The sequence below is a fragment of the Gobio gobio genome (genome assembly GCF_949357685.1).
Source record: "Gobio gobio genome assembly, chromosome: 12".
Taxonomy (NCBI): Eukaryota; Metazoa; Chordata; class Actinopteri; order Cypriniformes; family Gobionidae; genus Gobio; species Gobio gobio.
The window spans coordinates 39993777-40020499 of NC_137105.1; the positions used below are offsets into that span (position 1 = coordinate 39993777).

Consider the following 26723-nt stretch of genomic DNA (forward strand, 5'->3'; position numbering starts at 1 on the left):
AGATAGCTTCCTGGTATCTCCTTGGGGTGGGCCTCTTATGCAACCTGATGCCCCCTTTTCGTAAGGCCAACAGTATAGAAGGTTGGAGCCTTATCCGGTCCATGATACAATTCCAGACAGTTAGTATTACAGTATTACCAGGATTTGAAAAACTCAGGGTAAAAACTGTCCAGCAAAAAGCAAAGTTAGCAACAGTTGTCATGGTGTACATTACAGTGCTGACGTTGTGGACTGTCGTCGGCCAATGATATTGTTGTGTGTACACAGGAGTTTCAGACACCGGTCACACTGATGGTGTTTCCCATAGCATAACTACAAGACGCAGTGTCTTGTTACCCTTAAGGCCTGTTCACACCGGGACAGTTTTCACGTGCGTTTATCGCCGACGTTTAACGCCTCATGACTAAACAAAGAGCGGCAATGTGAGTGTGCACACCGACATGCAAAACGGCAGGCGTAAAAGCGTCATTTAAAAAAAAAATGCATTGGGTTTGTTTTTGTTTTGACGCGTCGCGTCGCGTTAAAAACTGGCCGACCAATGAGATCGGCGCTTTTGTTCACGTGCCTGGAGCTGCTGAAGTTACAGTAAAACATGACTTGGTGGCACTGAAGCACAAAACGGTCTTGCCGAGCACACATTGATACGATGAAGAAGAAGTACATACACAAAGAAGATGATCTGCTAATGCTGCTTGCCAGTTAGAAAAAAGTGTGTGAATGGTTTTTGCAAGCACATAAATACTGTCTCTATTCTTCTTCTTCTTCTTCTTCTTCTTCTTCTTCTTCTTCTTCTTCTTCTTCTTCTTCTTCTTCTTCTTCTTCTTCTTCTTCTTCTTCTTCTTCTTCTTCTTCTTCTTCTTCTTCTTCTGTGGGGCAAGCGAGTGTCAGAAGCGTAAAGTGGCGCAGCATCACCTTGTGTACCGGCAGCGCCATCTACTGAATTTGCACGTTCACTCGAAAACCGTCTCGACAAACGCTGGCGATAAGCGCGTACGATATTCGTCCCGGTGTGTACAGGTCTTTACTCAAGGAGCCATGGTTACAGTCTTAACCTGAGATGTTTTTCATTGGGTTTCAAAAGTTATTTGACAATGAAGAACGTGGGAAAAAAATCTCAAGGCTCTCTTTGAGAACTGTAATCAGAAGTGTTGCTAAATGTTTTTTAAATACGGTATTTGTGTGCACTGTAAAGGGTCTGAGCCGTCAATTTGATGCGGAGGGTCTGGTCCATTCATTTTTGTTTTGAGAACTTAAACTCCGGCATTTTAAACTTCATTGGCACTGTGGAGGAAAACCCATTTACAATAATGACTCATTAATGTCAAACTATCAAATATTCAGTCAAACAGTAATTAAAGATGCAAACGTTGTTATGGAAAACCAGCCCATGACGTGTGCATATTAGTTTGCTTATAATATTGCTCTTAAGCTTTACAGTGGTTTTCAATCCTGGACCTGGGACCCACTGCACTGAACATTTTGGATTAGCCGCCTTTTCACTGCTGACGATCACACCTGCCACTAGTTGGCAAACCGACTGTCACATGTCTGTCCTGTCTCAATGAGCACATGTGGTGTTTTGTTATTTTGGGCTAATTGCTTGTGTCTCTGTCTGATCCCTCCCCCTTGTTATCTGATTAGTGTTTGATTTCTCCCACCTGTTCCCTCCTTATTCCTTGCCCTTTATAAGTTCCTTTTGTGTGTTCAGTCTTTGTGACATCGGTGTCTTGTCTATGTCTTCTGGTTTCCTGTGATTTTCCCCTTTTGGTATGTTTAAGTTCTATTTGTTATTTGGATTTTATTTTGCCCCATTGTGGGTTTTGTTTTGTGTTTATGTTCCTTTTTGTAAATAAATACCTTTTCCCTGCACTTGAGTCCTCGTACCAGTTTCCTTGTTTGTGACGTGACACCGACAGTTGTAAAGTGCCCTCTACTATTATTGGCACCCTTGGTAAATATGAGCAACTTTGCACTTCAGTAACTTTAAAGGTGCAGTAAGAGATATTTGAGAAACACTGTTGAATAGTGGATCAGACCAGGCAGCACAACACAGCCAATCAGCAGTAGTGTCCACTCATGATGGGGGAGGAGAGAGAGAGTGAGCAAAACCCACCAGATGTGTTTGGTGCAAACAGGGAAAAAAGTACGGGGGATCCACTGTATAGAGCAATACTCTAATGGAATGGAATTAGAGTCAGTAACACCACAACTTTCTTCCAAATAACGCACATTTCATTCATAATATTATAAATACAGGAATTGGGTGAAATGGCTAATAAAAATAGGTATAAACGATTATGCGGTCACCAAGGTGAATTGGTTTAGTCTTTAAAGGTCAACTATGTAAAACATTTCAGTAAAATATCCAAAAACCACTAGCCAGTGTTATATATTTTGTTCAGTTGAGTACTTACAATATCCCAAATGTTTCCAACTATTTGTAAATCGTGAGAAATTGCTATTTTAACCAAGGAAACGGGACGTGTGAGCTATGCGTTTGAGGGAGTCGCCTGTCAATTGCGTCATATCTGCATTACCCTCGGTGTCCGGTTTTATTCTGCAGAAACACTTTACTCTCACTGCAGTGTGAAGTGTCATAGCAGCCGTCGAGTGAACGTCATAACTTCCTTTTCAACACACTCAGATATATCTAATATGATAAACAGAGCTGCAATGGGAAAAAATATTTCAACAACGTGATTCAGATTTCACTTTGCACAACTACTAGAAGACTTACAACTGTCAGACAGGTTGCTCACGTCACATCTACGTCGTTAAAGGGGTGGTAAAACACATTCTTTTGAAGGCTTGATTGTGTTTGTGGGGTGCACTGTAACATGTGTTCATGCTTCGTTTAAAAAAAAAATTGCATTATTTTTCATACATTTGACCTTTATTCTACACTGCTCTGTCCCTCCTTGTAAAACGGTCTGATGCTTTCCGGGTTGTATGAAGCCAGTCCCTCAAAAATACGCAGTGGGCTCAGATTGGTTAGCTGTTCCAGTGTGTTGTGATTCGCTAACCGCAGTGCACGTTTGTCGGAAACGCCACGCCCCTTACCTGGAGGCTGTGCTTTGGTCAGTATTAGAAACCATTGCGTCAATAAAAACATACTAATCTGAGCCCTAATCAGACTTAGAACATTTTAGTGAAGATGATCGAGGAGAACCAGTTCAACCTGTTCATTCCTCAAGAGTAAAGACTGCAGATCTATAGTGATCGCTACTGAATGGCACTGTTACTTTTGTATTTTTAGAACGATTATAGCCAAATATCTGTCGCAAGAACTATTAACCCAAAACGAACACTAAGCACTGGCTTTACTAGTAAGTTAGCCAAATCACACACAGAACCATGTTTAGCAAGCCTGTAGATAAATAATACATAAAAGCTCTAATCAAAGAATCATTTACACTAATGCCAAGTTCGCTGTTGAGATTTTAACGTTAGTGTTTGTAACGTTAGGTGTTCGTCGGATAACGTTAAGTATGAATGAGCATTTAACAGACTGGTTTGCAGAATAGCGTTGTCATCTGTTTACTTCCTTGCTACAACCTATTACAGGAAAACACATCGATGAAAAATAAATCAGACTTACAGGTTGTGGCCCGTAAACAGCTTCTGTTTGTAAATCCAGCTTTCAGGACAAACCGTTGTGCATATCCGGCATTGAACTCGCGAACATTGTGGAAGTTTTCCTCTGTGAAAAGTACTGCGGGAGGGAGCCCAGCGCGCGTCGTGCATTCACACACTGGCCGCGTTTGTCTCACGCAGCTGACGTTGTTCAAATCCGGCATTGAACTCGCGAAGATTGTGCAAGTTTTCCTCCGTGAGATGTGCTGCTGGAGCCCCGCACGCGCCTGTTCTCTTCTGTCTCATACACATGTGCATATAACATGTTGTATGTTAAACGCTCTGCAACGCACCCCTGTCCCAAGGAAGGCTGAACAAAGCAAGTACCCCAGACCTGCAATCCGGATGAAAATAACAGCGTTTCCTCGGCATCGCGGCAACAACACTCCAGCCTAACTATACCACAACAGCGCCGAGATACAAAATGGCCTCACCCTCCCCTTATTTAATATTCTCGGAGGAGGGGTTTATGTAAATATTGAGCCTGTTGATGTCACCAACCCTGGAGGAATGTCTGTAGTCGCCTGCTGGCCGTTTGCAGTAGTTCTTAAAAAATGATTTCTTTAAAACCAAATATCTCCCTTTGCTTTAAACTTTGAACGTTGTAACTTTGCAGATGTTGTTTATGCTCAAGCAGCAACATTACACGCTAGCTAAAGTTAGAAAAGTGAAATCGTGGTTTACCACCCCTTTAAGCTCAGTCTGAGGCTGCGCAGTACGCTCAGCCATCAGGAAGTGAGTGCTTCTAATTGACTTATCTTTTCCCTGTCGAAGCCTATGGGGTTGCTGTGTCCATTTCTTTTACTGTCTATACCTCATACTCATGACTGGAAAAGCGGAAGTGGCGCGACCGTGTCATAATAAAAGTCCCGCCGGCGACTATGCCATTATAACAGTCCCGCTCTTCAATCGCTCCTGTGGCCTTGCTCAGCTCCACAACACTCGGTCCTGCTCTGCTTCATACTACAGTAATGTTAATAATCGCATCCATGAACATGATTTCTGCCCGAGTCCTATCCTGACTCTTTTCCACCGGCTCTGAGGTGAAGACCACATGTCCCAAGATTCTGCGCTCAAACGTAGCGTCATCAAACTACGCCTTTGTTTTGAACAGGCAACCTCTAGTGGACTGAAAAGTTACATATTGTAGCTTTAATTCTGGTCATGATTGACAGTGTACATTTTTTGGAATAAAAGATCAAAAGGATAAACAATGCAGATTTATTTTCTCAGTCACCTATGCTCATATTTACCAAGGGTGCCAATATTAGTGGAGGGCACTGTATCCAAATGTTGCATATATATTAGTATAGTTATTAGTAAAGTATATTAAATAAAACAGAAAGAACCTGGGCCGGAATTAAAAACCACTAATTCTATACTGCTCAATGCCGGGCATCTCTTTGTTTGTGTGTGTACTGTATTGGTAACACTTACATTGTTCCACTTTGTCTTCAGAAATGGGAATGGTTGCATTGTTTTGTACTGTGAAAACCAAACCAAAAATGTATGAGTATGATGCTCATATAAATAGTATAATGTTTTACAAATGTTTTAATATCAAACTTTACCTCTATAAGATATCTTTTCTGTCTCCTTTTTGCAGAAATCCTTGAGTTTCTCGTTTAGCAGAGAGACAGATTTTACTACTTCATCAAAGAGGGGAGGACTGGCAGTAGTTCTGAAGTCCGAAAGAGAAAAGAATGGAAAGACAATGCCTCCATGGAAACTCTACAGACAAAAAACAACAAAATATTAAAATAAAGACAAATCAAGGCACACTATCCTGTTTTTCTCAAGCTTTGTTACCTGCAGGAAATGGATGTCATCGTCCGTGTGTAAAAGCTGCTCCAGCTCAGTGTTTCTCCTCCTCAGGTCATCAATCGCCTTCTCCAGCTGTTTCAAGATTCCTTCAGCTCGACTCACAGCAGCTTTTTCCTGATCTCTAATCAGCTGTGTCATCTCAGAGCGGCTTCTCTCAATGGAGCGGATCAGTTCAGTAAAGTTCCTCTCACTGTCCTCCACTGCTTTCTGTGCAGAGCGCTGTCAGGACACATTACACAGTGAGCTTCCCTGAGACTGGAAGTGCACTAGAATCCTCACTGATCGGAAGAGAGTCTCAATTGATTATGAAAGGTTTACTTTTTTTAATGTATATTTCTGAGCTTTGTTTTGAGAGGACAGTAGATGAGTGATTAAAACCCACAGAGGGAGGGGATCAGGAGAGGACCACACGCCAGAAATCACTCTGGTCACACAAAGCACTGTCATACCATCCAAAAGACAGGATTCTACCAGTAGCAAACTCACCTTATGAGTCTTCACATCCTCTCTCAGTTTCTGGATTTCTTTCTCTTTGTGCTGGATTTTCTGCTGATAGTAATTTTGTTTTTTCTCTAGATGTTTCTATTGAAAAAAGAAATAACAGTGCTAAGAAATGTTCTAGCAGAAATTTCAAAATGTTATTTTATACATTCCATGTTTTTACTGGCTACTTATGTTAAGTTAAAAAGTTAAAAAGTTCAGACAGTTCACTTATGGACTGAATTTTACAGTGGTTAAAGTAAAACATTGGATTACACTAATTAACAAAGAACAGATTGCTGAAGTGAAAAGGATTTATTAATTATTCTTTGTTAACCACAATAACCAAACTGCATTTGCACTTCAGTAACTTCAAAGGTGTAGTAAGCGATTTATGAGTGGATCGGACTGCGCAGCACAGCACACTTGTAGCCAATCAGCAGTGGGGGGGGTGTCCACTCATGGTGGGGGACGAGAGAGAGTGAGCAAGAGGGTGTAGTGGACAGCACATTCCAGGGCCCAGTTTATGGCCGGGCCACTCTCTGTCCATAACAGTGGACAAAGGTTTGCTACATTTTGATTGGATCTTGGTAGACTGAGACAAACAAACTGTCCAACGCCATCAGATAAGATGCTATGACAACATCCAGACACCTCTTAGAGGCCAAAAAGACCAGCTCTTGTACCAAGCCCAGGAAGGACAAGACATCTCATTGGCCCAAATGCAGTACCTGCCCTTCACCCACATCTCTAGTGTCCTGGTCTATGACTGCCATAAAAATTCCACAGGACCTTAGCAGTATTGGGTGAAACAAAGACCACAATGATTCATCTAAATCCATTCATAACTATGTTTGGAAACCTTAAGACTGATGTAAACTACACACATCCATTTCATACTTATTCAGAGAAATAAGTATTCTCAGTGACAGCTATTTGTAATGCAACATCTTACACAGAATCAGCTGTTAATGAACAAATGAATGAACAGTTCAATCTTTTCCCATCATATTTGGTTTCTATTTGTTTAGAATATTGCCAAGGGTGTTCTGATGGTGGTTTGGAAAGTGAGAAATGCATTGGTAAACTTTAAAGACACTTTAAAGACTTCTAACTGTGTACAGTATGCAAATGAGTTCCACAGGAGAAAGGAGGGTGAGTCTCACTGTGGACCCCCTCTGGTGCCAGCAGCCAATTGCAACACTGGAATGGAGAAGCGCCAAATTGCAATCTCCTCCTATTCGGAAAAGGATAAAGGTACCCTTTCAACAGACACACCTAGTTCTGAATTTCTCCTTGAGATTGTGACAGAGCAACAAGTTCTGAGTCTCACCAGCAAGGATGAGACTGTAACAGTTCACCAAGTTCTAAGCCTCTGGTTCATCCAGAGAGACAACAAAAGATCCAAGGATCTGAATCTACAGCTTGTGAGGCAGCAACAGATACGACCACGTGTGAGGAAAGAGACATTAACAACCACTACGTTCAGAGTTTTAGTCCAGCGAGATGACTACAGTACGTCCCGAGTCTCCATGCCAGAGAGACCAAAGCGGATTGACCAAGTCCTGAGTGCCTGACCCACAGAGTCAGAAAACACACAGAGACATTTGCAACAAGGTTAAGCTCAGGAGAGCAAACCTTCGCTTCGAGGTTCCTTCGTCTGCGTGTTCCAGATTAAGGACCTTCTGCACCTACTTCAGGGCCTCATCTGCGTGTTCCAGATTTAGGACCCTTTGGTGCTCCAGGAGATCAGCATCCCACAGATCTTCGTGTTCAAGACTGTTGAAACGGATTCCAGCTCCTTTCCCACTGCATTGTCACCCAGCACAACCAGTGGAAGAAGTCACATCCATCGGACTGCTTACTCAACCCCGTGGAACGTAAATATCACTTAACCAAACCTCTTTCCAGAAACCTTGGCATTGTTGTATATTATCAGTATATGATTTTCTAATTTACATTAGAGGTAATTTAACTGATGCTAGTTAATAACAAATAATCTTTCGTTGTTTGTTTAATGCATAATAAGGTTCTTCACCTTAGTTTCAGAGAAACAACAGTTTATCTTTCCATAAGATAACGCAACTCTTCCATAGCCACACTCAACTTAATCACATGTATTTTATGTATCTTATGCACTTTATTCCTTTATCATTCATTGTATTAATTTAGTAGTTGTGTTAGTTATTCTTGTTTATCTTTTGTTAATAAAGATAACACTTACTTGTGCTGATAATACAGAAAAGGCTCTACAAGTTAGAAATCTCACCAATCTTTCAGATAAATCAGCTGACCAACTCTCCCCACTTTACATTCAATCTAAAATGATTGAACAGCCTCCTGTTTGGAGTGTTCTCATAGAGCCAAGATAAAAGGCCTTGCCTAGTGTCCCAAACTAAGAGAGGGGGAAGGTGGTCATCTGATGTACTCATAACCACACCTTAAATGACGTGTGATCCAAAAATCACAACGTCAGCGGTGACGTGAGTACCAATAACTACCTTACTTAACGTCCTTGGATGGACGAAGATAAAATCACTACATAATTGGCGTCCCTTGTTTGGGCCCAAAAGTGAAATTATTACAAGGGAGATTTGAAGAATTACAAAAGTGAAAAGGTCAGAGGAATATCACTGGAAAAAGAAGGGTTATGATCCGGCAAAAGCTTTAGGACCCACATTAGGACCCACATTAATATTATAAAAACTTTCCAGTGCTGGAGAGAACTAAGCGGGACGGACACAGAAGTTGCGTTGTTTCTGCTCCACACATGAGTAACAATGGTTTTTCTATGTTTCACAGAACCAAGATATGCAGTTGATGTAATGTTAGTAACAGGACAGTTTTGAGTGTGATTGTTTGTCTGGAGATGCTGTCCTGCCGGAGACTAAACCAGCTCTCACTTGTATTGACTCTAAAATAATGTTTTAAAAAAGCTGTCCCATTACCAAATCTCTTAATACATAATTGGATACCTAGATATATAAACACCAGAAGAATTTTAATTAATATAGGCTCCAGAATCGGCAGAAGGCAATAAGCTTGTTCCATGTATTAAACGGGTCATGAACTGGCTTTTTAAATTTTTTTATACTGTTGTCTGAGGTCAACTTATGACGTTCGCGGGGTTTTTACATTCAAAAACATCACAATGAATAAGTAATAGGCTATTTTCTGACTTGGTTTTGAGGCTCTCTGAAGAAACGCTCGGTTGGCGTTCCGCACTGAAGACTTGGAAGTAAACGCCCACGGCTAGGATTGGATAAGATTTGCAAATTTAATGAGCATCAGCTCCCCTCAGTACATGTGGGAATTGTTTTGAAAGCGTCTGGAGAAATGCTCACAGGACTCGCAAAATATCTTTATCAAACAAACACAATGATTCATCTCTCATCCAGTCGCAATTGATTGGAATGTAATTTTTTTATTACTTGTAATCAAATCAGTGAATATAACCGCGAACCGTACACAAACACACATGGAATGCTATTTCACTATTTAAGATAGCCCGTCGGCAGGCCGGTGATACATTTTGGTAGCCCATCAAAAACATATAGCCCCGGGACGTTGGGCTTTGTTTTTGCGAGCCCTAGCCCATAACGTTACAAGTCCGAATCTGAAGTCCTACACCTCAAATAAAGGATTTCCCAGCCTGACAGCGTTCTAAGGTATGTAGTCAATAGATATCAAATGATCTCTAACAATGCAATACTAACACATATAAAAAACATGTTTTACTCACATAAGTGTGTTGCACCATTCCTGTCGGATCCAATATAGAAGGCACAGCATTGTGTTTTAATTTCAATATGTCTGCAAATCCAGTCTCGACCTGTATCTTGTTTACAATCGATTCTGCGGTGAAATGAAGCGAACAAACGCTCAATGTTTTACGCACGTGAGCTGGAACCGGCATGTTTATTGCTCTGTAGCGCGACCCGTTTAGCTCCAGAAGTTGGTGGGCGGGTTTGAGGGGACGCTTTTGCATTCTATGACATCAATGGTCGACATATTCTGAGATTGAGCGTTTTCTAGGCCTGGTCTCAATAAAAGCTTTTTTTTGACTAACAAGGAAGTTTTCAGCTCCGAAACGTACAGGATATTCTTATATCACGATGAACTTTTATGTATCAAAGGCTCAAAGGAAAGTTGATTTCTCAATTCATCACCCCTTTAAAGTATGCGATTGCTAGCAGATTGCATGTAACTGACCGATCAGCCCTTGACATCTAGACTTTCATGACTGAACTTAACTAGATATACCTGTTTCTCTGTCCTCTCTGTTGTAGCCGTTACATTGTCGTGGTTTTTGTGCTCATCCATTGTACATAGGTAACATATGCAGCGCTTGTCAGTGCGGCAGTAGATTTCCAGTTGTTTGCCATGTTGTGGACAGATCATCTGCTCGAGTCGTCCAGTGGCATCGATCACTTTGTGTGGCTTTCCTGAGCGAAATTCTTCATGACGTTCAAAATGAGTTTGACAGTAAGATTCCAGACACACCAGACAGGACTTGACGGCTTTGTGTTTTCTTCCAGTGCAGACGTCACACTCCACATCTCCAGATACAGCAGGAACATCAGATTGGAGTTTAGTCTTTTTCAGTTTCTCCACCAATTCAGCCAAAATGGTGTTTTTACCTAAAGCAGGTCTTGGAGTGAAGGTCTGTCTGCACTGAGGGCAGCTGTAAACTCCCTTCTGATCATCCTTATTCCAGCAGCCGGTAATACAGCTCATACAGTAACTGTGTCCACACGGAATGGTCACTGGATTCTTCAGTAGATCCAGACACACTGGGCAGATGAACTGGTCCTGTCCCACTGAAATATTGGCTTCTGCCATTTCACTGCATATGACCTAGACCGAGAGACTCAAACAACAGCTCAACAATAACACTGCAGGTTCTTTCAGCTGAAGAGTTGGAATAGTTTCCTGGTTGTGATTTAGAGGCGTGTCCAAAAAAGACTGGTTTGTCTTTAGGGTGTGACTGTGTCTTCAGAAATCTGGAAAGTTGACTGGTTTTGTGTATAAAAAGTAAAAGTGTAAAATTATAGTTTAAAAGTTTAAAGACTTGTCAATGTCAATGTTTGGTTGGTCAGCTTCAGAAAGTTAGTTCCTGCAGGTAGATGCTAGAAAAACAGTAAAATACTGCTGTGTAACACTTTAATGATTAGGGCTATGTCTGACGATGATGAATATACCAATTTCACCAAGGCAAGATAGCACATTTCTTACACAGTGGCAATTCAAAGTTCTTTACACAGAAATGGAATTAAAATATTCATAAGAGAATAAAATAAAAAATAAAAATATAATAACCTGAATCACCCCTATCTGGAGTGGAAGAAAAATTAAAAGTCTGGTTTGTGATTTTACTATTTATATTTGTCAGGTAAATGTGTGTTTAAACAGTACCCATGCAGACAAATCTTCCCATGTATTTTGATCAGGAAATGCAGTACTTTTTCAGAAGATGTGTCATAGCGCCCCCTACCCCATAACACTGAAAACACAGAAAGCTGTGCAATGGTGGGGAAGCGTGTTCTCACAAATTACATACATTTACATCAATGGCGGGGAAAGAGTTAAAATATGTCAGTGCTTTTGTTTTGTCTCAAGATACCCACCAGAATAGTTTTTTTCTAAGGCACATTTATAGAAGATTCTTAAATGTCCATATTAGCCAGTTTTAAGAAGTTGCTAAAACCCATCTTTTTAAAATCGCCTACATAGATTAATAGGATTTGTATCTTATTGTATTGATTAGTTATATTGTAATGTTTATTTTATTTAATATATTGTTTATTTGTACTGTATCATTTCTCTAATTCTTTATGTTACTTGATTTATTTTCTACTGTTTGTAGCGCTTTGGGTATTAGAAAAGCGCATTATTAATAAAATGTATTATTATGTCAAATGGCTTTGCAACATGTGTGAATTGATTTGTGATCATTTGCATCATACAGAAAGTTCACTTATAGACTGAATGGTTAGCAGTGGTTTATCACTAAATAAAACAATGGATAACTGGACACTTTATAAAGAACAGATTGCTGGAGGAAGTAAATACCAAGTCTTTGTTATCCACAGTAATCAAACTTTATTTGCACTTCAGTAACTTTAATAATTTCTTTAAACATAAAGACAATTAGATTGATCAATAATTCCAAAATAATAAAAAACACCATTTATACACTAAAAATAATTAAAATACTGTTTTAATAAACTGTCCCACTATCAAATCTTTAGATACATACATTACAGATAAAGCATTATATAATTGAATTAATATTTTAAAAATAATAAAGAATCAAGAAATGGTAAATACATTTCCTCTAACATACACACACACACTAATGGTGTGTATAGATTGCAGAATTCCAAAGAATAATAGGGTTATATCAAGAATATTTGTAAGAAATAATGTCCAGTAAATGTTCTTTTTATTTATTCAAACAAAAGAAAATCATATGTCAAAAATCATAATTGAGCAGAATTCAGCGCTGATCTGAGCTGTGGAGAGTCTGGCCTGTGACTCATGGTTTAGTATTCAGTTCAAGTTCCAATACTTTGAATTCGGCAGTATTCCTGGCACTGTAAAGGATCTCGGCTTTGACTTTGGCATTTGGTTGGACATGGACTGTAACCCTGGCATTGTTAAGGGACTGGTCGGGGATCTTGGCATTTGGTAGGGACTGGGTGGTGGTGCTGTAAATGAAAGCAATGATATTAATGTCAAACAGTCAAGCAGTAATAAAATCTTTGAAAACAACCACTGGCATATTTCAATCGTTATTAGCTAGAAACAGTGACAATGAGGAAAACAAACAGTTTTAGATACTCCTAACTGAGAGAGAGTTTGTCTACCAGTTAGTTCAGAATATTGTACATCTATATATGCAAGTGTAGGATTTGAATAATTCCTTGATACATTTAAAAAAAAAAGTTGTTAGAGTATAATGGAGGAATCAAAGATAATTGTATGTGCATTTTATTGACTTACATTGCATGTGCTCGTTAGAAGTGGAAATGATCTCAATGTGTGCCACTATGAAAACCAACAGCATTTGAAGTATTATTTTTATGTAAACAGAAAACTGATAAAGCTCACAGATAAAGTAATGTGCAAAAGTATTGTATTCATAAGATGTTTCACAAAAACGTTTAAATAGTAAAAAATGGTTTACTATACACCGATCAGGCATAACATTATTCCTAATATTGTGTTGGTTCCTCTTTTACTGCCAAAACAGCCCTGACCCGTCGAGGCATGGACTCCACTAGACCCCTGAAGGTGTGCTGTGTTATCTGGCACCAAGATGTTAGCAGCAGATCCTTTAAGTCCTGTAAATTGTGAGGTGGGGCCTCCATGGATTGGACTTGTTTGTTCAGCACATCCCACAGATGCTCGATTGGATTGAGATATGAGGAATTTGGAGGCCAATTAAACACAACTCGTTGTTGTGCTCCTCAAACCATTCCTGCTTTGTGGCAGGGCACATTATCCTGCTGAGAGAGGCCACAGCCACCAGGGAATACCGTTTCCATGAAGGGGTGTACATGGTCTGCAACAATGCTTAGGTAGGTGGTACGTGTCAAAGTAACATCCACATGGATGGCAGGACCCAAAGTTACCCAGCAGAACATGCCACACTGCCTCCGTCGACTTGCCTTCTTCCCGTTGTGCATCCTGGTGCCATGTGTTCCCCAGGTAAGCGACGCACACGCACCCAGCCATCAGCGTGATGTAAAAGAAAATGTGATTCATCAGACCAGGCCACCGTCTTCCATTTCTCTGTGGTCCAGTTCTGATGCTCACATGCCCACTGTTGGCACTTTCTGCGGTGGACAGGGGTCAGCATGGGTATCCTGACTGGTCTGCGGCTATGCAGCCCCATACGCAACAAACTGCGATGCACTATTCTGACACCTTTCTATCAGAACCAGCATTAACTTCTTGAGCAATTTGAGCTACAGTAGCTCGTCTGTTTGATCAGACCACACGGGCCAACCTTCGCTCCCCACGTGCATCATTGAGCCTCGGCTGCCCATGACCATGTCGCCGGTTCACCACTGTTCCTTCCTTGGACCACTTTTGATAGATACTGACCACTACAGACCGGGAACACCCCACAAGAGCTGCAGTTTTGGAGATGATCTGACCCAGTCGTCTAGCCATCACAATTTGGCCCTTGTCCATTTTTCCTGCTTCTTACACATCAACTTTGATGACACAATGTTCACTTGCAGCCTATTATATCCCACCCACTAACAGGTGCCGTGATGAAGAGATAATCAGTGTTACTTCATCTGTCAGTGGTCATAATGTTATGCCTGATCAATGTGTATATAGTGCTGCTGTAGGAAACATCAATTTTAAATTTCCAAACATTCCTTTTACAAATATTGCATGTTAGATGATGCATCTCTAATTTTGAATATCTCCATTACTTTACCTCTATAAGATGTCTTTTTTATCTCTTCTTTGCAGTAATCCTCCAGATAATTTTTTAGAAGAAGGACAGATTTTCCCACATCATCATATAAGAGGTGAGAACTGGCAGTGATTCTGGGCACAACAGTAGTTTTGAGAGGAACAGAGCAAGACTCGACACTCTACAGAAACCATACAAAACAAACAACATTTAAAAAAAAAGACAGATAAAGAGACGTATAATAACTGTCCTATGAATTTCTCAGACTCTGTTACCAGCAGGAAATGAATGTGATCGTCTGTGTGTGAAAGCTGCTCCAGCTCAGTGTTTCTCCTCCTCAGGTCATCAATCTCCTGCTCCAGTTGTTTCAAGATTCCTTCAGCTCGACTCACAGCAGCTTTTTCCTGATCTCTAATCAGCTGTGTCATCTCAGAGCGGCTTCTCTCAATGGAGCGGATCAGTTCAGTGAAGTTCCTCTCACTGTCATCCACTGCTTTCCGTGCAGAGCGCTGTCAGGACACATAAACGTTTCAGTGAGATTTGAAATGAAATGGGATCCTCACTGATCGGAGTAGAGTCTCAACTTCTCAAATTCAACTGTTCTATCAGTATCCAACTCACCTTATAAGACTTCACAACATCTCTCAGTTCCTGAAGATCTTGCACTCTCTGACAGATTCTCTGATGGAAGTTTCTTAGTGTTTGGTCCAGATGTTTCTGTTGACAAAGAAACAACAGAAATCTTCATCTGAATGAAATCAGTAATTTTTTAATAAATGAAAAGGATTTCTTTCTTTTATCCACTCAATAAAGATATACTCCACACACTGTAATGGATGGGTTGACATAATGTATGCAGATGGACTAGACGGCTGTCTGAATATTTTGAAACTCATAACTATACATAACATAATATATATTTATCTCGGCAACAAGCTGAATAATTTGCGTTTGCTCAATAATGGGGGAGTTTGCTGAATTGCACATATTGAACCAATTTTTTTGGAGAAAAATTATGAATTGAATAATGTTCCCTTTGCCAATGCACCTATATTCTATATAAACTGTTGTGATCTTTTTCTTTGAGATACTCCGGTTGGGCACCTTGATATCAATTTGATGTCAAATGTTAGTCAAGACTTGATCAAGATGCTGTATAATTTTAAGGTCAGTTTGGAACGCAATTTCTTCCAGTGGTAATTTGGTGAAAAAAAAAAAAAAAAAGCACTGATGTCCTTTCGACCAGAGTCTTGTCTGGTTAGTGGAACACTAGAGATTCATAATTCCCAATAGATGTTCATAGATGCACCGATTTTTAGATATGAACAGAACCCACTCTAAACAGTGACATGGTAACAGCTGAGTGCAAAACATGAAATGATCCAGGTTTAATCAGATGTAATTTGCTAAATGTAACTTTAACGCTGTCTGATAATGATGTGTATCCAGAAAGTTCGCATTTATAGTTGAATCACAAATGAAACACATATTGAGTGAAAACTGTAGCACATCCTGCAACATGCTTTAGATCCACGAACACACAGGAGTAAAGCAATACAAAACAGATCCATAAACGCCATGCAATATACATGTAATTTAAAGCACAAATAAATGCTGGGCCATAATAGACTTCTTCCTTAAGAATATTTATTATTAATAATGTCAAGAACATGCTTAACAAAACCAGGGGTATGCACAGATTCAATTACATACAAAATTATTGTGATTTATTATAATTATTTATCCAGTCATTATAGGGATTACAAATATAAATATCCAGTGGATCTGAAAATTATTTAGGGTGAAAAATATTTTAGGCCAAATATTTTACCTAGGACTTTATGTATGTAGAAAGTAAAAACAAAATGACTTGACTAATGTAAAAGCTACATTAAATTATATTAAGCTATCTGAAATGAATATTTCATAGATTTATTTATCCTAAAATTAAACAATCATGTTTTTGTGGATAACTTTATTAATATTCATGGGCCATTTCATCACGTCATCAGGACCCTGCCCCATAGCTTTAGTCCACTCTCCTCCTCCTTTCGTTACTGCCAACAAAAAAAGCGTGCCTCTTCTTGGCTCACAAATATTATTTTTATTCCCAAAAAAAAGAGTGAGGCAGATTTAACTTATTACATGCTAATTTACTGTATAATACAAATAAAATAACATTTTTATCAACAATAACCAATTATGTATTCCAGGTCAGTAATTATTGTTTTTACCTGTTTCTCTGTCCTCTCTGCTGTAGCTGTTACAGTGTCGTGGTTTTTGTGCTCATCCATTGTACACAGGTAACATATGCAGCGCTGGTCAGTGCGGCAGTAGATTTCCAGTTGTTTGCCATGTTGTGGACAGATCATCTGCTCGAGTCGTCCAGTGGCATCGATCACTTTGTGTGGCTTTCCTGAGCGAAATTCTTCATGACGTTCAAAATGAGTTTGACAGTAAGATTCCAGACACACCAGACAGGACTTGACGGCTTTGTGTTTTCTTCCAGTGCAGACGTCACACTCCACATCTCCAGATCCAGCAGCTTGTAGTTTAGTCTTCTTCAGTTTCTCCACCAATTCAGCAAACACCACATTCTTACCCAAAGCAGGTCTTGGAGAGAAGGTCTGTCTGCACTGAGGGCAGCTGTAAACTCCCTTCTGATCATCCTGATTCCAGCAGCCGGTAATACAGCTCATACAGTAACTGTGTCCACACGGAATGGTCACTGGATTCTTCAGTAGATCCAGACACACTGGGCAGATGAACTGGTCCTGTCCCACTGAAATATTGGCTTCTGCCATTTCACTGATATGAACTCAGACAGAAACAGCTCAACAATAATGTATACTGCAAGTTCTTTCAGATTAGGAGTTGAACAGTTTCCTCATTCTGTACACATTAGACATTTTCAAGAAAAAAAAAGTGGGAAGGAACTGGTTTCAGGGAACTGGAAAGTTAACATGTTTGTATGTTTAAAGTGAAACTAATACTGCAAAGCTAGAAGCAATCAGTAAAGGTACAAAAAAGTCTCCATACCTGCAAAAGTTTGCCAGTAATTTTGGATCCGAGATATTTATACTTTTGTAATTTTACATGCCCTTGTGAGAAATATTTAGTAGTCGCAAATGATTTTATAGCCAGTTGCCTATCAAGAAAGTGTATTATATTTTGCACAACAGGTTATATTGTGACATGTGACAAAAAACTGCTTTTGTTGTTGCAACCTGGTCTCACAGTATTCCGTGAAATGAACACGGGCCCCTTAACTCAAAATCCGTGGCAGTTTCACGGAATCGCCGAAAATTCCGTGATGGGTCTTACTGTCAATGACAGTAAAAAGTAGACATGATTTTATGAATATTTATAGGCTAGTTTTATATTTTGGAGCAACTAACTCCACTCCTACACAAAACCACTCTCAACAATATAAAACATAACAGGCAAATACAAGTACAGTCACAGGTATTTATTGCAAAAACTGACAAAAACAGTATTAACTCATGTTGCATTCCAAGTCTTCTGAAGTCAAACGATGTCTTCATGTAAAGAACAGAGTTGATCTTAATGTTTTAATCGCTACAATGATGATCCCGCCGCTCCGTGAACACACTCATTCATATCTCATTCAAATGATACACACGACTCTTTAGCATGACACAATCTGTCACGAGACACATGAGAGCCAATGGCATTTTACAATCAAAGCTGACGTAATGACGCAATTGGTCATGAGACGTACGACAGCCAATGCTGTCAAAGCTGACGTAACGTTTCTTCCGGCGGTAAAATTTGAAATGTGTTTATGATCTTTCGAGGGATCTCTCTGATTGCTTTTGGGGATTTTCTTCACACAAATCAATCGTTTGGCCTCCGAACACTTGGAATATTTGTACTTTTTGAATAAATTGTGCCTGCAGTCGTATCTGCCTGTTATATCCTGTTTTTTATAATACACAAATGGGTTGGTTTAGGGAAGGGATTGGGTTACGTGTTCAAAACGTGTCAATACTGTAAATAAAAAAAAAAGAAAATAATTGCAAATAAAATTATGCTGGCTGATTAAATCGAGAATCACACTCCATGTCATAATGGCAAAATCATATTTTCATGATGATAACCATGCCCAACGCGTCTGTATACTGTCATTGACTTACATAGGCATCACTTCCGTGGACCCATCACGGAATTTTCGGCGATTCCGTGAAACTGCCACGGATTTTTAGTTAAGGGGCCCGTGTTCATTTCACAGAATTCTGTGAGATCAGGTTGGTTGTTACCAAGCCCAGATTACGATTCATTGTGGAATGTGCCTATCTAATAGTTGGGTGAAAATTTTGGAATTTTACCAATTATTTGCACCACCGCAAAGAAAGGCAGATCCTGACACCACCAGAGTCTGTCTTTAGTGACCACCTAACCCTTTCTCCTTCCTCGAGTCAAGCTACCGATCCTCTTTTTAATCCAACTGAAAAACGAAGGTTGAGAATGAAGAGGGCAGCTCAGACTGCTGCATCAGTCTCCGTCTCCAACAAGTCAGTTCCAGTCATTCCTTAGCCAGCACCTGCTATCCCAGAGTCTACCAAGTTAGCTCCACTCACCCCTGAGTCCGTCAAGTCCAGTCCAGAGGCAGTCGAGTCTGCACCTGCCAGTCCAGAGCCAGTCGAGCACAGATTGTCTTGCCCTCAGAAGCGGAAGAAAAGGAGGGTCCATGTTGGCAATTCAAATGCCCTTCTTTTAGAGGCCCCTAGCCTATTGTCCCAGGAGGACCCCAGCTCAGTGGTTGAGGAGGACCCCATTCGGATGGTCCAAACTCAAACTTTCCCAAAGCCCGCTTCAGAGGAAGCCGTCCCTGAGCAGCTCCAGTGGAGGCCATCTCTAAGCTACCTGCTGTTCCTGTTGGGCCCACAGATTCCGTTCCTGCCAGTCATGTCACGCCCACAGAGGCCATTCCAGAGTTGCCCACTCTCATTTTTATGACCAAAGAGTCTATACTTGAGGCTCTCATCGAGCCTGTTATAGCCCCAGAGGCCATCTCTGAGCAGTCCATACTCATTGTTTTGGCCATGGAGGCTGTTCCCAAGCAGCACGCTCTCACAGTCCTGAACACAGAGGCCATCCCCGAGCAGCCCATGCTCATTGTTTTGGCCATGGAGGCTGTTCCCAAGCAGCCCGCTCTCAGAGCTCTGGACACAGAGGTCATTCTCAAGCAGTCTTTGCCTGCTTAGTCTACTTTCCCTCTAGCAGCCATGGAGTTCATCCCAGAGTAGCCTGCTGTCATTTCCATGTTGACCTTTCCTAAGGCAGGCAGTGCTCACAGCTGCAGCCCCTGAATGCAGTCTAATGTCGGTTCCAACCCCTGAGCGCAATCCAGTGTTGGCTCCAGCCCCTGAGCATGTTCCAGAGAGCGTTCCCAAGTCAGTCCCAGAGTCCATGCAGCCCCATAGTGCCTTTCAGTAGCCCCTGAGGGCGCCCCAGAGTCAAGACCAGCGTCTGTCCCTGAAGCCCCGGAGTCCAGTGTCTTTCACTGTTCTTGCATCTCCTGAGCCCGTTCCTCAGAGAATCACCTTCCCTACCAGTGCAGCCATGGCCCCTGAGTTAATCCCAAAGTTGTTCCTCAATCGAGAATTTATCCCTAAGACTGTTTCTGACACCAAGGCCATTTTCAAGCCCCGACCATTGGACCAAGGCCATGTTCCTAGTAAGACCATTAATTTTTAGGGCTGTAATCAACAAAAGAAAATCTTGGTCGACTGAGGTCCTGAGAATTTAGACTAAAAACGACGTTAGGAAAAAAAAACGTTAAATATATTAGCTGCGCACTGTGCACACGCAGTACTTGGTGGCCTTGTTGTCTGCCTAAATTAATTATAAATAAACATAAACTAGTAGGCTATTTGCAGTATATTAAATTGTTTCTGACATTTTTATTTTGGACTGAAATGACTCTGACACACGAGTCTGTCGGCTCTGACAGCGTTGCATCACATGCACCTGCGCAATATCATAGTAACAGTTACTAAATTTTCGGAAATCATAGGCTATGTTGTCAACTAGTGGTATCATCACAAGAACTTTTGAGGAATATGCAACATAATTTAGACAATTGTTTTTGTCATATGTATTATAATAACTGACAGACACTATGATTTCAGCCGCTCTGTGCAGCTCGAACAGGAGCTCAGCTCAGCTTCGCGGCTGAGACACAAATAGACTATTTACGTAAAGCTTTTACTCTTAAACATAAAATGCATGTCAACTTTAATAGAAAATAAATTTTTATTAAACAAGCCAGATCAAGAGCAGAAACGAAATAAAGTGCAACTCAAAACAGACGGGGCAACCTAACGCAGACAAGTTAGCTTACCGTTTTTAGGTGACATGTTTGTCGTCGAGCTGTGATATGCAAACTGTTGCTTGCAAAATTGGCATTCAACTTTTTTCCCATTTTCTATTTTTAAAAAATGCTGCTGCCACACTGCCGATGTCTTTGTTGACATGGTAGAAGAGGACTGACTAGGAAAACGCTCTCACAATTAAATAAATAATAGGCCTATACAGCAAAGTAGCATACTTCAATCTGTCTCTCTTCTCCAGCGGGTTGGGCTAAACGAAAAGAAGTGAAAACAAGGGGGGTGTTCTGAAGACAGACTGTTACCTGTGAAACAGGGGTGCTCTGAAAACACCCCCATTAGCAATTAGTGCTTTCCACCTGATGAATTGACATGGCCAAGATGATGAAATGAATGCTGCAAAAAATCAACCAATCAAATTTTGGTCGAGCCAGAATGTATCGACTAATAATCGACTGGGAGATTACTGCCCTAGTGAACTTCTGACTTGCGTCCATTTAATTCAGACTTGCCAAGTTCGACGCTTGAAGTCCACACAAGACCCTGTCCCAAATGACACCCTACACCCTCACATCTTCCTCTGAGTCCGCACTTTCACGACGTAATACCGCTTTGACTGCCAGGAAGAAGTCCACTACGGAACCCGCACCAGTGCGGGCTCGGCAGAAGTGCGCATCGAGGGGCATATCAACCTCTAAGGCGGGGTTCGCGAGCATCCTTCTGAGACCTAAAATGACAAATTGGACACCCTGCGGTCTCGTGGACTTAACGGACACACGCACGCAGTGGCCATTATAAGTCCAAAAGACTGAAAGTGCACATGAAGTGTGCCATTTGGGACAGGGCCCAAGTCACTCCTCGACGCATCCTCGATAAAAGGGGCGGATCAAGAACACATCCGGGGATTTGAACTTTACTTGGCTAGATGTGAACTTTGAATTGGAACAGTACTTGGGCAGCGAATGATGACGATTCACAATTGACGATTCCTCCTGTCCTCCAGAGTTTGTTCTCCTGAGTCGAACTTGGCAAGTCTGATGAAGTCTACCAAGGATGAAAGTCAGATGTTTGCGTACTTTTTGCTGTATTTTTTCCCTAACCTTATTTTTTTGACTTCTCTAGTTTTTTTTGTATTTCTTTTTCTCTAGTTCCCTGCAAGGTTGTAGACTTGTTTGTATTGTTTTTATAATGCACATTCATTTCCCTAAATGAGAAAATGTCACATAATAAAAAAAAAAAAAAAAATAGTATAACCAGTGTTTTAAGCAGTTTAAATAGGAGGCTTAAAGGAACACTCCACTTTTTTGAAAATAGGCTCATTTTCCAACTCCCTTGAGTTAAACAGTTGAGTTTTACCATTTTCGAATCCATTCAGCCGATCTCTGTGTCTGGTGGTAGCACTTTTAGCATACCTTAGCATATAATTGAATCTGATTAGAGCGTTTACATCTCGCTGAAAAAAATGTAACAAAGTTTCGATAATTTTCCTATTTAAAATTTGACTCTTACACCGTAGTTACATCGTATACTAAGAAAATGAATAGTTGTGATTTTCTAGGCCAATATGGCAAGGAACTAGCTAGACTCTCATTCCTGCGTAATAATCAAGGAACTTTGCTGCCATACCATGGGTGCTGCAGGCGCAATGATATTACGCAGCGCCTGACAATAGGCTAAATTCCATCAACATAACCAACGTGACAACCTGATTGCCCAGGGAGCGTGCTGAAACTATTTTCAGTCGCTGCACCTGCTGCACCCACAGACAGGTCTTTAGGATTAAAGGAAAAAAAAAAAAGATTACAGATGTTCATCTTGAGACAAAACAATGGCACTGACATATTTTAAGATATGTCAGTGCAAGTTGCTTTCAGTTAAAACAACTCTGAGGCTAGCTTAAGCCTTGTCTGTTAAACCGGGGGTATTAGGCTACCTTTTCCCCCCAGATGATTCAGTACTATAAAGGAGCTACCATACTTCTATGTCATGTAGATTAGTCCTTAAAGGTTACAAATGTGTCAATGAATAGTATGAACTGAGATCAGACAGCAAAGTAAAAGTATGATAATTAAAGATGATAAGAAGTATGTTGCAATAATTAATAAAAAATCATACTATAGTGATCTCTGGTGGCAAACTTGTGACATGACACTTAAATGGGTATTAATGTACATAATCTGGATTGCTGCTTTCTTTTTTATTAAAGTTAGACCATATATTTATATAAAAAAGTTCGACCATTGTGTCTATTCACTTTCAAAAGCCTGCGGAAAGCTGGTCCTTCAGAAACATCATTCAAAATGGAAATAAAAACTAAATATAACATAGATAGATGATAAAAATCTATATTTTTTGTTATTTGATTTGCTACTTAAATGCATATTTAACTTTATGTTTACATATTGTTCGGGTTCCCTGTGAGATGTATAAAGGAGATGACAGCATTAATTATTTGATTAAATTTTGTACTGTATGGATTAATGGTGTAACTGCACAGCGGAAGTTGATGTCACGGAGGGCTTTTTAGTGTGCAGTGCCTCCACCTAAAGGTCAGAAGTAGGCAATACAATTAGCAGTTACCAAATGCAGCTTTGGAAATCAACAAACCAACCTTTGTTTTCGTCAGTAACTTTAAAAAAAGTGGGTAAATTAAACTTATTTACCTAAATAAAAAAAATATTGCATTGACTGATTTCAACACAATTTAAATGAACCCATATTAAAATATATAAATAAATAGGCTACCACATACATTTACCAAAAAACAAACAAAAACAAAACAAAAAATGCCTGGGCCCGTATTCATAAAGATTCTAAGAGTCCTCTCAGAAATCTCCTAATTTAGCTTAAAAACTTTTACGTAGGAGTCTTAGCTTAAGAGCTATTCGGGACCCATCTGAGAGCAACTCTGAGCAAGGAAAATACAAAAACTTTTATCTTAGTGAAGAGGCAGGGCTGACCCCGTTGCTACGTATGACACAGTCTTTTGAAGACTGTGATTGGTTGGTTGTACAAAAAGGGGAAAAAAGGAGTGCTTTTAAGTATAGGGTCTATTCTAAGCCTTCACTTTGAATTTACAAGCGCAAATTGTCCTATTTTACCGTTCTCTCTCACTCACACACACACACACACACACACACACATACACACACACATTATATATATGTACACTGAAAAATTTTATTAAGCATAATTAATTTGTGCTTGTTTAAATCATTTAAATTTAGTTTTTTTATTTTAATTTTAAAAAATGAATTGGTTTTATGGGAATTGCATGTGTTTATGTTTAAATTGAGATCAAATAAATTGATTGCGACCACTTACGATAAAATTTTTTAGTAAATTCAACAAATCATTTTTTTCAGTGTATATAAATCCTTTTATTATTTACCATGCTGTTAATTTCCTATAAGGTATTTGATTGGCTTAGAATTATAAACATTGTTCCACTCTTTCCAATTACACTGATTGCTGGCATGTCTGTTTAATTGGTGGTTTGAAAGTTGGATTTAATGAAAAAAACATGATCCCTGCACGATCTAATCTATAGCGTCTTATTAAGTCACTGTTATCCATTGTCTGCAACACATTTCTTCTCCCTCTTCATCTTTCTGCCATTTTCTCCGCTGCTAAAGAAACTCTTAAGCCTCTTAAAAGTCCTCGTCCGTGCTCCTAACAAATTTGACCTTAAGACCTCTTTTAAGGGTTAAGATGCTTTCTGAATTACTTTTTTCTTTACTAGGATTTTTTAGTTAATTTAAAGAGTAAACGCCCACATTTCTAAGAATTTTCTTAGAATTTTGTCACTAGGAGCTACTCTTTGCATTAAGATTCTTTATGAATACGGGCCCTGGACACTCTCATTAAAAGCAAACCTAAGTAGTTGAGATTAACTTGCAACATTCATTGAGTTGAAGAGTGAGAGTTGAAGTAATTACTACAAAGTTGAAGTAGGGGAGAGCGGGGCACAACCTAACACTTTTTGACTTTTTCAGTGTGTGTAAATCCACTTGTGATTCAGGGTATTTATTTTTTCCCCACATGTCTAGAACAATTATGTGGTTTTGTTTCATTAATAAAGTGTATACTTTTTTTCTTGATTTACCCCGAAACAATGGAAGTGAAATGTGACAACATGCCCCATAGGTGGGGTACATTGTAACATGTGAGGGGCACAATGTAACATGAGCATATGACAGCTTAAAATGTTATCTGATATAATCAAAAAAATATCCAAGAAACTAAAATATTTTGTCAATAAAATTATATATAGTTTTTAAATAAAAAGAATGGCATTTTTTATGCATTAAAAATAAACACATTTTTGAGTTTGACAACAAAAACGCCTCTAAACACAGCTATACAGCATATAAGAATAATAATTAAGCATTTCTGAACATTGACTCTCAGTCATTATTCATCCCTTTCTCATGGTTTCTCAGTATAATTCATATAATAGAATAGCACAACATGCCCCACCTGTGCAACTGGGATTTAAACCCGGCTTGTATCTTCTGCTGGTTAGATCAGCATTTAATGAACTATATCAACTGTTAAATAACAGATATACGATTAAAATAATATCATATTTGTCTTATTTTAAATATACACAAAAAACAGTGATGGAACATTAAAGAAATTTACTTTAGCTATATGGTTAAATAAATGTTCAGTGATATCTTCCAAAGATTTTTTAATTTTGACACATTTTTTTCTCTAAACAATGTTGATATGGCAACTAATAAATACACTAAGTATAGAAACCATATTTTTTGAGACTGCAGAGAGTAATAAATCACTCATAGTGTTATGTAACCTCACGAATGTTATAGTGAACCAGCTATAGGACAATTTCAGCGGTTGATAGCGGTCCTGTCTTATCATGTTCTACCCATAACATGAACCTCAATTACTCTTCAGTTCTGTAAATTGCTTTAGATAAAAAGCTTCTGCCATGTGGGAAGTTATAGCCACAATTTAGACATTTGTTCCTTTCCTATCTATCCTTTGCAATGTAAACATTAAAGCTCATGGCATTTCTGCAGTGTCCTTTGGTTTTCATTTTAACCTTGAGCTCCAGTGATGTATATCAGCTGCTTTTAAAGGCACTTTACCGGCTGGCGTTCCTCCAGCAGCCATAAAGCCTTGTTTCTGAAAATATGAAAGTGCATTTTGTTTGTAGGATCTTTGAACGACCTTGGATGAAAATGGGATCTGATCATTCCCTTGAACGGAGGTCTTGCTTCGAATGATCAAGCCTCCCTGTGTCATTAGTTTCTGTGCTAAATAAGAAAGTCAGGTTGGGGGTCATACTAAAGCTTGCTCTGTGTTATTGTGTCATCTGTTATACCACAGATAGAGATGTTATCTGTCAGACTGGTGTTGTTAGTTTTAGCAGCGATGTGCACTCCAAAAAGAAATTCAGGGGACCTATTGCTAATTTAAATAAATGCATGGTTGCAAGTTAAAAATCAGAATTTATTTGATTTGATTAAGCATTTTAAGTTGCAAACATCATTTTATTGAGGTCTGTTGACATTGATAATTACATCAGTTTAATATTGTGTGAGTAATAAGGGCCCGGGCACCGATGGTGTGAGGACCCTATTGGCATTGCTCAGCCTATTATTATTCTTCTCTCAACTGAATCGCATTTTTGAGGGCCTAAACATGCTCGAAACTCATGAAACTTTGCACACGCAAATGGCACCAAAAGTGGTGAAAATTTACGTCTGACATGGGTTTCAGAATTAGGCGTGGCAAAATGGCTCGATAGCGCCACCTACAAAATTTTAATTAAGCGCCGTTCGAGCTACGTTTCACGTACGGGTATGGAATTCTGTAGACACGTGTAAAAGCCCAATACCTACAAAAAAGACCCTGGGTGCAAATATGGAAACCCAACAGGAAGTGAGATATTTTGAATTTTCTTAGGAACATTTTTGCAGTTTTTGCCATTTCCAGATGTTGTACTTTAATCAACTCAGCCTAGAGAT

At 39.6% G+C, this 26723-nt stretch overlaps 2 protein-coding genes across 3 annotated transcripts; both read right to left on the reverse strand.

Moving 5' to 3' along the window:
- Positions 1-814: 814 nt before the first annotated feature.
- On the reverse strand, positions 815-10863 carry LOC307135058 (E3 ubiquitin-protein ligase TRIM16-like). Of its 2 annotated transcripts, none has more exons than XM_079831213.1 (6): positions 10201-10863; positions 5944-6039; positions 5443-5676; positions 5205-5364; positions 5071-5118; positions 815-1281 (listed from the first exon to the last, which is right to left on the reverse strand). In XM_079831213.1, the coding sequence occupies exons 1-6, from the start codon at positions 10777-10779 to the stop codon at positions 1232-1234; spliced, it is 1167 nt and encodes a 388-aa protein (XP_079687339.1). In that variant the 5' UTR covers positions 10780-10863; the 3' UTR covers positions 815-1231. The 2 variants fall into 2 exon arrangements, 1 of the variants encoding a protein (XP_079687339.1); XR_013817628.1 differs by having other exon boundaries at positions 867-1281; positions 5205-5314; positions 10201-10846.
- Positions 10864-12021: 1158 nt separating this feature from the next.
- On the reverse strand, positions 12022-17276 carry LOC307135057 (E3 ubiquitin/ISG15 ligase TRIM25-like). Its single transcript, XM_079831212.1, has 6 exons — positions 16609-17276; positions 14996-15091; positions 14650-14883; positions 14396-14555; positions 12943-12987; positions 12022-12647 (listed from the first exon to the last, which is right to left on the reverse strand). The coding sequence occupies exons 1-6, from the start codon at positions 17176-17178 to the stop codon at positions 12490-12492; spliced, it is 1263 nt and encodes a 420-aa protein (XP_079687338.1). The 5' UTR covers positions 17179-17276; the 3' UTR covers positions 12022-12489.
- Positions 17277-26723: the final 9447 nt, after the last annotated feature.

Bases quoted from the DNA above. Each gene is read 5' to 3' on its own strand.
- LOC307135058 (XM_079831213.1), bottom strand. From the start codon at position 10,779: ATGGCAGAAGCCAATATTTCAGTGGGACAGGACCAGTTCATCTGCCCA. The intron at 6,040-10,200 runs GTATATCTAGTT...TTTTTTCAATAG, and splicing joins CAGAGAGGACAGAGAAACAG to AAACATCTAGAGAAAAAACA. The intron at 1,282-5,070 runs GTAAGTGTTACC...TTTCCTCCACAG, and splicing joins TGAAGACAAAGTGGAACAAT to TGCCAATGAAGTTTAAAATG.
- LOC307135057 (XM_079831212.1), bottom strand. From the start codon at position 17,178: ATGGCAGAAGCCAATATTTCAGTGGGACAGGACCAGTTCATCTGCCCA. The intron at 14,556-14,649 runs GTAACAGAGTCT...TGGTTTCTGTAG, and splicing joins ATCACATTCATTTCCTGCTG to AGTGTCGAGTCTTGCTCTGT. The intron at 12,988-14,395 runs GTAAAGTAATGG...TGGTTTTCATAG, and splicing joins AAAAAAGACATCTTATAGAG to TGGCACACATTGAGATCATT.